General features: G+C 40.5%; 1 protein-coding gene across 4 annotated transcripts in view; it reads right to left on the bottom strand.

The window, feature by feature from the left end:
* The window catches only part of LOC130414018 (stonustoxin subunit beta-like), a 54312-nt gene that overhangs the window by 13835 nt on the left and 28164 nt on the right, over window positions 1-12313 (bottom strand). The window contains exon 16 of one of the 4 annotated variants that reach the window (XM_056739623.1): window positions 5938-8206. The exons of the other annotated variants lie outside the window; for them this stretch is intronic. Within the exon in view, the coding sequence (XP_056595601.1) occupies window positions 8135-8206 (72 nt within the window). The 3' untranslated portion in view covers window positions 5938-8134. Of the gene's footprint in view, window positions 1-5937; window positions 8207-12313 lie in introns of those variants that run through there. 4 annotated transcript variants of the gene reach the window in all.

Here is a 12313-nt window from a genome sequence, read left to right as displayed (position 1 = left end):
TAACCGCCACTACATGGTGCACGATCTAAACAACAGGCCGTAGCTTGACGCTGTGAAGGCGGGTGGAATGATGGGATCTGTTGTCTTCACCGCTGACTGCCATCGATCAGACGGGAACGCAAAATCATGTTAGCGTATTGAGTAGAGCAATGAAGTTTTATGGTTATATTGCATATATTTTTGGTCCATATATAAAGTTACTGCTTGTAACAAGCTTGTGGCTAACTAGACGCTGGACACTACTTCCACCTTTGTCCAAGACACAGTGGTCATGCGGTTTCTACGTCAGAAGGCGGTGACAAACACGATTTACAAGTAGAAAGAATAATTTGAGATATGTATTTTGTTCAACGGAGTATTTACTATATGAAACACTTGCTTGTGGTTTAGTGATAGTTTACTGCGAAATTGTTACAAACTGCAACTTTAACTGTAACGGGTGCGTGCGTTATTTGGGCAAGATGTAAATGGAATGACACCCTGTGTAGAAACGTATCCCGTTGGATACGGACACATTTGTTAACCAGCAATCCCTTTCGGAAGTGCCGATTATGTTACTAATCTCCGGAAGTTTACAATAGTATGACTGACGTTCGCTGAACGGCACGGTTCCGTGCTGGCCAGCGATATGCCAATCTTGAGTGCAGTGGCGCCGCGGAATGACAGTGGATAAATCTAAATGTATTAAAAGATTGTACTCACCCAGCTTCTTGCGTGACAGCGAGTTCGGCTGTTCAACACTAGTAAGTCAGTTTATAATTATGTACATTCTCATATATTGTGAATTATCGGAACTGAGTCATGGAATTTGGGGTTGATTAGAGTCAACGTTGCTGCATGGAACGACAGAGTGAATCGTTTCCCCAAAATTATTGCACAGCCATTGAAACGTTGACGTGTTGTCATTGAGCGTATCTTTATTGGATTGGGTCGAATCACGGCGATCTTGTGAGGCGTGCTAGCATATGTTTGCTGGTGCCGGCGTCTTCACGCTCGTTTCCCCGTTAGCAGTGAGCAAACGCTGGCTGGGAGCTAGCGTTTGCAATTAGCCGGCATGTAGCAGCGAGCTCGCGTTGCAATGAGCAGGCGTTTAGGAGCGAGCTAGCGTTTGCAATGAGCTGGCGTTTAGCAGCGAGCTAGCGTGCCGGCAGCAATTGCACGTGGGAACGAACGAGGTGACTTGTGCGACGTAAACAAGTGGGGATACGGAAACGCTTCCCTAATCTGCGGGAAGATGTAATTGGAAATGTTGCCTCACGGATCGGCCCTGCTGCGTGACTGCATCGATTGCAAACCCGTATGATCCCTTGAATACCTTACGTCCTTCCTGTGATGTGTAGATGTGTAATCCTTGAGATGGCTTCAGGTAAGAATCTTGGTCTACTTAAGTGCTGGTTCGCTTGAGCTGATAGGTTGGAGTCCTATGATTGCTGATTGTGAACCAGCCGGTCTTAATTATATGCTCTGGCTTCTCCCGAACTTTGTTAATCTATAATTATCCATTACATCATTTAGTACCTCTTTATTCACCATTGCCTTTCTTATATCTCATTGTAACATACAGTGAGGAAAATAAGTATTTGATCACCCTGCTATTTTGCATGTTCTCCCACTTAGAAATCATGGAGCGGTCTGAAATTGTCATCGTAGGTGCATGTCCTTTGTGAGAGACATAATCTAAAAAAAATCCAGAAATCACAATGTATGATTTTTTTACTATTTATTTGTATGATACAGCTGCAAATAAGTATTTGAACACCTGTCTATCAGCTAGAATTCTGACCCTCAAAGTCCAGTTAGTCTGCCTTTAAATGTCCACCTCCACACCATTTATTATCGTAAATTAGATGCATCTGTTTGAGGTCGTTAGCTGCATAAAGACACCTGTCCACCCCATACAATCAGTAAGAATCAACTACTAACATGGCCAAGACCAAAGAGCTGTCCAAAGACACTAGAGACAAAATTGTAGCACCTCCACAAGCCTGGAAAGGGCTACGGGGAAATTGCCAAGCAGCTTGGTGAAAAAAGGTCCACTGTTGGAGCTAAACATGACGGTCAATCTCCCTCGGACTGGGGCTCCATGCAAGATCTCACCTCGTGGGGTCTCAATGATCCTAAGAAAGGTGAGAAATCAGCCCAGAACTACACAGGAGGAGCTGGTCAATGACCTGAAAAGAGCTGGGACCACCGTTTCCAAGGCTACTGTTGGTTATACACAAAGACGTCATGGTTTGAAATCATGCATGGCACGGAAGGTTCCCCTGCTTAAACCAGCACATGTCCAGGCCCGTCTTAAGTTTGCCAATGACCATTTGGATGATCCAGAGGAGTCTTAGGAGAAAGTCATGTGGTCAGATGAGACCAAAATAGAACTTTTTGGTCATAATTCCACTAAATGTGTTTGGAGGAAGAAGAATGATGAGTACCGTACCAAGAACACCATCCCTACTGTGAAGCAAGGAGGGTGGTAGCATCATGCTTTGGGGGTGTTTTTCTGCACATGGGACAGGGCGACTGCACTGTATTAAGGAAAGGATGACCGGGGCCATGTATTGCAAGATTTTGGGGAACAACCTCCTTCCCTCAGTTAGAGCATTAAAGATGGGTCGAGGATGGGTCTTAAAACATGACAATGACCCGAAGCACACAGCCAGGATAACCAAGGAGTGGCTCTGTAAGAAGCATAACAAGGTTCTGGCGTGGCCTAGCCAGTCTCCAGACCTAAACCCAATAGAGAATCTTTGGAGGGAGCTCGAACTCTGTGTTTCTCAGTGACAGGCTAGAAACCTGACTGATCTAGAGAAGATCTGTGTGGAGAAGTGGGCCAAAGTCCCTCCAGCAGTGTGTGCAAACCTGGTGAAAAAACTACAGGAAACGTTTGACCTTTGAAGGCCACTGTACCAAATATTAACATTGATTTTCTCAGGTGTTCAAATACTTATTTGCAGCTGTATCATACAAATACATAGTTTAAAAAATCATACATTGTGATTTTGTATTTTTTTTGTGATCAACATTTTTTATTGGTTCAAAATACAACGAAAATCACTCACAAAACCAACAACAATAAAAAAATTAAAAAAATATATATATATATATATATAAAATGCATAATAAAAAATAATAAAAAACATTATGAATCGATAAATAAAATAAATAAATAAGAAAACATCCAGACAGAAAAAGTGGGCAACAGACCTGCTTCCTGCTTTGTGATGAAAGAAGAAAGAAAAAATAAGTGACTATAATTTATTCACATACTCTAGTAAATCGGACCAAAAATTGTGCCAGGTATTAATAGTAACAGGTTTAGCCTTATTAAGACGTGCTGTTGTATATTCAAAGGACACTATATTTATAAGATTATGAATCCAGTATTTCTTTTTACACATAGTTGGGGTGAACCAATTCTGTATTATCGCTTTTTTTGCAGATGTGAAACCAGCAAATTTAAAAATTCTAAAGCTTTTTTATGAGACCTACGTCAAGATCAGAATCATCATTAAGAAGACATAAACTTGGATTTTGCATCGTAGTCAATTTGTAACAGAGAGGATGAATTAGAATTAACATAGGTCCACATAGTAGAAACAATTGGGCACTCCCAAAACATATGGAGAGAGGTACCCGATATTGTGCTATTGCAGATATGGCAATTATATAGTGATTGTAACTTCATTTTAAACCTCTTATAGGGGGTAATGTATGCTCTATGGAAAACTTTGAAGTGGATTAGAGGGGTGTGCCAGATTTTTAGACGTTAAACTGAGATTTGACCACACCCTCCCCAGTCAGGTGTTATATTGAGACAGGATAATTCGCAATTCCAGATATATTGAATAGAGAGAGGTTTAGTCTTGTAATCATTGAGCCTGCCATATATATACGAGACAGATGTCCGACCATGAGGGGGTGCAATCAAATCCCATATAGGGTGTGGAGAGACTGGAGAATCCCAAGGAACTCCATATGCCTTGAGAGCAGATCTAAGTTGAAAGAAGACAAAGACGAAGATGCTGGTAGCAAGAATTTGGTTCTTAGCGCCTGAAGTGAACAGAGGCCCAAATTATCATACAGATCACCACACGTATTTATGCCCAGTGAGGACCAGGAAGGTTGAACAAATGGACCTTGTAGAAAATTAAAAATTTTCCATAATGGTGTATTCGTACAAAATTTGAACGGCCCTCCCATCAAACGTTCCACCCTTTTCCAGATTCTAATAGAATTTGCTATAATAGGACCAAAATCTTTGTTTAATAGCTTTCTTTCCAGTACCAGTAAAAATATATCTTGTAATCTATGTGGTTTGACAATGTCAGATTCAATCACTCTCCACGAGACTGTAGAGTCAGATTCCACCCAAGTATAGAGAACCTTAATTTGGAATGACCAGTAGTATAGTTCAAAATTTGGTACAGCCAATCCCCAGAGTTTACAGAATTTTGAAGTGTGGCAAGTTTATGGAATATGCCGTGCTCGATCGCAAAGGTAAGCGAATCAAGCATAAGAGGTCCTACGATATCCCAGAGTTCTAAGTATAATTCAGGTGGGATACCATCCAAGCCTGGTGACTTGCCCTTCTGAAGATGTTTTAAGGATTCATAGAGCTCTTCCAGGCTTAGAGGGGCATGCAGAGTTTCCTTTTCCAATCCTGAAATCTGGGACAGTTTTAATCTATTTAGGTAATTCTTGCAAGATGCTTCATCAAAACTGGTATCAGATTTATATAAATTTGTGTAAACATCTAGGGGCCTACGCCCTATTCAGTGGCGGTTCTACATTGAATCACTCCCCGGGCGAGATCCGCTCTGGGTGCCCCCCCATCTACTCCACCCATCCGAGAGAAAAAAAGCATGTTTTACCATAACTATATAAGTGTAAGACGAACCTTATATTTCTCAATTGCACAAATCCTTCAACAGAACATTTAAAAACACAATTCTGCACAAATCAGTATAAGTTATCAGAACTTAAATATACTCTATGTACATAAATGTTGCAACATATGTACATGATGTACATATGTATCATGATGTAACACGACCAGAGAACAACAACATTAAAATATTAAGAATAATATACAAATAAAATATAGAAAAAATATTCTAAATAGCACAAAATCCTTCATCACACAAAAGCAAATCTAATTATTACACTATTGCACTAAGAACAGAAAACACAAACTAAAACCTGACCTTTCTGGCCTTCCTTAATGCAAAATCATCAATAATGTCATCATACGAAATCTGCCCCCTATTGAGTTATTGATACTGATGATAGGAAGGCCAGTGAGCTGTTCTTGAGACATGGTTGACCTCAGGTATGACTTGATCAACTTTTGAAAAGCTCCTCTCTGCTTGAGCCACAGTGACTGGCAGAGTAAGTGTAATCCTGAGAGCAGTCCAAAGTTGGGGGTAGATCTCTGATAGATCCTTATCATGCATAAAAGTGATAAAATTCAAGGAGGCTGATGGTTTTTGATGGCTGACCAGTGACAGAGGATTCTCCAAAATACTTTAGAAGTGCCCATGAATTTGCAATTGAAATTGACATCAAAAGACAGTAGGCTACAGTATAACTCTTATGAATTGCAAATTTAAATAAACATGCCCTTACATGCCAAATGTCTGTCATGACTCATTAGACGCTTTATTAATCTAATCTAAGGAGGAACAATTAGCTCCTTGGTTACTGCCTCGAATTATATTCTTTGTCACGCAACAGAGTTATAGCAAATGTTTGCCTTTGAACACATCCAGACATATGTTAATTTCGTTGGCTAATTACAGGGCCCAACATAAACCTGACGGCTTAAACCTTTTTCTCTCCATCGCTTTCATGTTTATCTGGCACTCGACAATCAAGACTAAACCACTTCACCTCCACATAATCGTTTTGGATTAACTTTTTTATTAGCCATTTCACACACAATGCAGAAAAAAACGTGGAAAAATAGGCCTGTGCTTTAAAATTATGAATGAAATGTGCGTTATTTAGAAGAAAGTCAAGGTGTGACTGATTTTAGCCCACTAAATGGGCCCCCCTCCTTGTCCGCTCCATTTGGGAGAGGTGAACTGTCCATCAGGGGATCAGCCCCTCCCCTTTACAGTTTTCACACAGCTTCTGCGCTTCTCAGCAAGCAGGGGCGGCGATTTACCAATTCCCCACACAGACAGTTATATTATACATAATAGAAACCTGCTTTGCGGCGCGGATTATTTTTCTTTTTCAAGTGCTTGTGCCGCCCCCCACGTGTCGTGAAAATTTGGCGCCCCGGGCGGCTGCCCGGTTCGCCCGTGCCTAAAACCGCCACTGGCCCTATTACTGGAAAGATGGATTTTACATTACACAGCCGAATGATCAGAGACTAAAATTGGTAATATAGAAATAGAAGAGTTAGATGAAATTAAGGCTGGGCTTAGAAATTATAGTCTATCCTCGAGAAAGTTTTATGCCTATTAGAAAAAAAAGTGAATTCCTTACGCGCTGTGTTTTGAGTTCGCCATATATCAATTATGTTGAGTTGTTGAATGAATTTATTCAATAACTTGGACGATGGATTAGTTGTTGCATCTGGGCAAGATTTGTCTAATGTAGGATCTAAAACAGCGTTAAAGTCACCTCCCACCACTAAAGAGCAATCGATATCAATTAGTAAGGTATTGGAGATTTTTGTGAAAAACGCATTATCGGTCTCATTTGGGGAGTAAATAGATGCCAATGATATCCTTTCATTATACAGTTTAAGACGGATAAAGACCAATCTACCCTCATCACTCCCTGTATGTTCAATAGTTCAGTGCAACTTTCTATTGACCAAGATAAGCACACCTTTGGTCTTATTAAGGGCGCAGGAAAAAGCAGCCAATTTATAATGCTTGTTCTGAAAACGAGCTACATCACATTGTTTTAGATGTGTCTCCTGTATAAGGGCACAAGATACAGAATTGCGGTGTAGGTATTCTAATATTCGGGTACGTTTGATTGAAGAGTTTAGGCCGTTCACGTTCAGTGATAGAATATTCAAACTATCCATTGTACATTAACAGCATTATGTTAGGTCTTATTGAAGAGAATACATAAACAAAACAGTAAAATAATACCTGAGTGTTATTTTATACACTATATAGTAATTCGTCCATAGAGAAATTCATTTTAAAGAAGATTAAACATAAATGATTGGGGCAGTGGTGTCTGTTGCAAAGGGTAATCTTAAGTAAAAGAATAAAAAGAAAAAAAAGACAGATAACTATATACACAAACCAAATCAGACCGCACATCAACAAACATGTAGGTCTGTATGAACTCAAAACATTTCGGATACGTGGCCGATCCACTACAACGCTAGCCATATCCCAGGTCCGCTAACGCAAATTTTCGTAAAGTATCGAACATACTCTTATTAGCCCAAGGAAGTTGTTAGTCTTACCAGTCAACGGACTGTAATTTGTGAGGAAAAATAACATCCAATATCCCAGCAGGAAGTTAGCCGGTATCCATGTGTCTTAATCAGATATCCATGTTTCTCCCATCGTTGTCTTCACCCGCGCGGCTAAGATCGCCACGAGCCCTGACGTTAGATGTTGTAATGGTAGCCGTGGTGATCCCGTTACTTTGGAGAGCTTCAGCATAAGTCTTCCGTGTCTGTGCCAGTGAGCTGACAAAATCTTCTGCTTTTTGAGGAAGATCAAACATCATATTCTTTCCATTGTATTGCAGCTTGAGTGCCGCCGGATAGACGAGGAAGGGCCGTAGACCCTGTGCTGTCATCTTTTTCAGGATTGGATTAAAACTCTTTCTCTTAGCCGTTGTAGTTGGACTAAAGTCGGGGAACAACAGAAGCGTGACATTGTCCTGTGCGTATTTAACCGGGTACGCCTGTCGAGCACCTTTAAGGATCTCCGATCTGTCCTGCCATCTCAGAGCCCGAAAGATAAGAGTTCGTGGCCGTCCTGGGTTATTTTTCCTTCCATCATACATACGATGAGCTCGGTCGATCTCGATGTCTCGGCCTCTGAGGGATGGTATCCATTTGGAGAGGTTAGCTCTGAGGAAACCAGCTGCGTCGGAGCCCTCTGCACCTTCTGGCAGCCCGACAAGTCGAACATTGTTTCTCCTGCTTCTATCCTCAATATCCGTCATCTTGTCTGTAAGTTGTTGAAGTTGCTAGATTACCTAGTTCCCATACCTTTTTGAAAACCTGTACAATAACACCAAGGGACACATCTAAAGTTATCATTTCATAAAAGATATCGTCTTTCCCAGGGGATGTTTGCCTAACCTCTTGCAGTGCCTGTTTCAACTCATTAATGGTAAAATCATCATACGTCACCGTCGGGCATTCTTTGGATCTGTGTATTAGGATTCTCACTCATACTCTGGTGTCTCTGGATTCTCATATCTTCTGATATGTAACTGTTACTATTACTCTTTACAAAAGGTTCTGCTAGCTCCTCCGCCTTTTCTTCATTGGTTATGACACACCTATCTACTTTAAGTAAAGCTGGGACACCTTTATCCATTTATACGGGCACATGGCTTCTTGTATAACTGTTATGAGGATGACACCCAGATCTACATCTCGTTTCACCCAGACGATACTACTGTAGCAGCTAGCATTACAGCCTGCCTCGAGGACATCTCAGCCTGGATGAAAGGGCATACCCTCCAGCTGAACCCTGCCAAGACAGAACTACTTGTGTTTCCGGCTCACCCCGAGGTGCAACACAATCTCACCATCCATCTTGGCAATACCACAGTCACTCCTTCCAAAACAGCCGGGAACCTCAGAGTCATATTTGATGAACAGCTGTCCTTCAATGATCACATTGCAAAGACAACGCGTTCATGCCAATATGCCTTATTCAAAATTAGAAAGATTTGACCCTATCTCACTGAGCATGTGGCACAACTCCTTGTCCAGGCCCTGCAAATCTCAAGCTTGGACTACTGCAATGCTCTCCTTGCTGATCCTCCTGCAAAGGCTATCAAACAGCTCCAGCAGGTTCAGAACGCAGCAGCACGTCTCGTCTTCCAACAGCCCAGAAGGGCTCATGTGACACCCCTTTCATCTCCCTCCACTGGGTAACGGTTGAACTCTGTATCAGAATCAAGTCACTAATGATTGCCTACAGGACTATCACTGGATCTGCACCGGCTTACTTTTAAACCCTTCTGCACTCCTTCACCCCATCAAGATCCCTGAGTTTAGCAAACCAGTGGCGTCTTGTATTGCCTTCCCATAAGGGCAGTAAATCGCTTTCCCGCTCATTCTCATTCACAACTCATTCCTGGTGGAACATTCTTCCCAACTCGGTCCTGTCAACCACATCTCTCACAACATTAAAAAACCTACTCAAAACCCATCTCTTCTGTGTATACTTGACAGACAAAAGAGAAAAAAATTAAAACTCTCAACAGGTAGTGGTCTAGCTTTGTTGAAACCTTGAAGCCAATTTCATCACAAAAATTCCTCCAGTAATTTCTTTTATTTACACTAATTACTCTTCTCACAACTGCCTGTGCTCTTTTATATGCTATTAAGTCATCAAATAAATGTTAATTTCACTTTTTTTAATGCTTTATTTCTAATTTTAATTAGTTCACTACATTCATCTGTCCACTAGGGTACAGCCTTTATCTTCCTGACATTTTTATTTTCCCTATAATTTCATAAAATGTACCACAAAGAATCATATTTATTTTATTATTCAGCTAGTCTATACTCTACTTTTACTTCCATGCCTGCCATTTTGGTTTCACATAACTTTTCGAACTCTTCCCAATTTGCCTTTTTAAATCTCCACCTATGCATGTACTCCTCACGACATTCATCCATTTCCATCCCAATACTACATTTGATAAGATAATGATCACTGCCCATACCACTCTGATCACAAACTTCCCACTGGCATTTCCCAGCTAACCCACTGGATACAATTGTTGGATCTAATGATTATTGGCTCCCCCTGGCTACATCCATCCTTGTAGCAGTACCATCATTAAAACAAACATGATCATTCTCATCTAATATTTCTTCAACCACATTCCCATTAAATAATTTTTTTGCACTTCTCCGTAAAGTACATTAAAGTCTCCACACAAAACAATTACACTTACCTTCTCCCCTTACTTCTTTAAACAAATCTTTACTTAACCTTTTACAGGGATTATAATAATTGATAATACTAATATTGCGATGCTCTGCTTTTACCTCTACAACCACTGACTCGAGTTTTTCATTTACACTTATCTCCCGAAATGTCACACCATGCTTGATAAAAGTTATCAACGTCACTTTTTGTCTAAGTAAAGTTTTAATTCCTAAAGCAACTTTCTGTTGCTTACTAGGGATGAGCGAGTACAGCATTATCTGTATCTGTATCTGTATCTGTTAACCATATGAATTATCTGTATCCGTATCTGCACTTGGACTGGGCGGGGCCTAACCCGGAAGTGGGCGGGATTTAACCCGGAAGTGGGTTGGGTTGTCTTGAGATGGGCGGGGCTTTAACCGGTATGTTATTTTAAGCATGCAATTGATATGGGTTGATCAGAAATTGTTGTATTTATTGCAACGTAGCTTTATTTTTTTAAACTTTTAATTAAAAACTGGTTAGAGCCAGCTGACGGTTTAAAAAATAAAAAAACTCAGACAGGCAGAGACTCAACGCGAGTCGCATTCTACCATGCACCACGTCTGAACAAACCCCACGTTTATCAAAACTCTACTGGATAGTAAGTAAGTACTTCAAACCGAAATAAAAACAAACCTGAAGCTGAAGAGACCTAAACGTTAACGGAAAAGACGAGCGAACCTGAGTGACTGAGAAAGAGACAGAGAGAGAGAGAGCACACAGTCAGCAACACAATACATCTGTATGTGTGTAGGGGAGGGGCGCTGTGACTATCACAGAACGCAGACACAGTCAGCTACCCAATGAGGATTTTTATTCAATCCGAGCACAGATATTGACTCGTATGATACTCGTACTCGGCGAAAGTGCTTTATCCGTACCAGATACTCGTTTCAGCCGAGTATCTGGCTCATCCCTATTGCTTACTATCCTTACAAAAGAAAATCAGTCTACTTTCTCGTAGCATTTTTGCACTCTTAATGACCGTCTCTCAATGCTTTTGTAAGTTTTAACAGATTTTTAGACATTTACTTCCTTTGAAGTATTTACCATTTCCTTATTCTCCTCCTTCGTTCTTCTAGATTGACTATCTTCTCTCTCGCTTTCAGTTCCCGATGTTTGACTCCAATCTTTCCTTCTTTCTCTCTTTCTACTAAAGTCCATTTACTATTCTTGTTTACTACATTTCCCCCGCCATCACTTCTGGACATTCAGCTTCCTGCCATCCTAGCTTCAGTCTCAGGCAGTGTTGCCAACCACCACTTCTCTTCTCCGCCGCCGCTTTCCCCAACGTCTGATTTAATTTATAGCTTTCCGGTAGCTCAGTGGTAAGAGCAATGCGTTAACAACGTGGGTTCGATCCCAGGGGATTGCAAATACCTATGTAAAATGTATAAGATAAAAGCAATGTAAGTCGCTTTGGATAAAAGCGTCTGCCAAATGCATAAATGTTAGTGTAAATTTTTGCTTAAAGGGTGCTGGCCAATCACAATCGAGCATGGTTTCCTCCGTGGACAGATGTTTTAAGCCTTGGGGCGTCATGCCCCTCGAAGGTTGGCAATCCAATGTGATGAGATGATTTTGGGCGCAAAAACATCTTTCTTTGTCCGGCTTACTAGCTCATTTGAATTTATTGTAGCCTAGAAGTTTGGAGCTGTAATACTCTTAGAATAAGATAAAATGAGTATGGTATAAAATACATTACTGTGCTATACACCATCTTTTAAGGAATGAAGAGGAAAACATTTAGAAATGAAACATGAAGGGATTATAAATACATTGACCTGTAGTTTGTACAAGAAAGTAAATATAAAGAGAAAACAACCAAGCACACATGCCCTTGAGGTTATAGGTGAGGCAGAATAACATGGGGACAAGCATACAATGTGGAGATATATGTGTATAGGCTCATGGGGTTTTACGACACAAATGGTAACCTTTGCTCCTTGACCAGATCCTACACCTGCTAAGTATGGTTTGAATGTATTAACATGTATTAACTGACATATTGCTTAAGACTTATTGATATTGAATTATAAGTAAACTTTATTTTGAGTACTACTGAATGCACAATTCTTAATATTAAGCCTAAAATGTGTTTTAATGTTACTCTTCAGAATGATTGTATGATTCTTTTATAATTTCAGTCTTTTCTTTAATATTAAATTGTA

Source organism: Triplophysa dalaica, chromosome 24 (genome assembly GCF_015846415.1).
Source record: "Triplophysa dalaica isolate WHDGS20190420 chromosome 24, ASM1584641v1, whole genome shotgun sequence".
NCBI lineage: Eukaryota > Metazoa > Chordata > Actinopteri > Cypriniformes > Nemacheilidae > Triplophysa > Triplophysa dalaica.
Note: the sequence above shows the minus strand (reverse complement) of the source record. Positions and strands in the feature narration are given on the sequence as shown.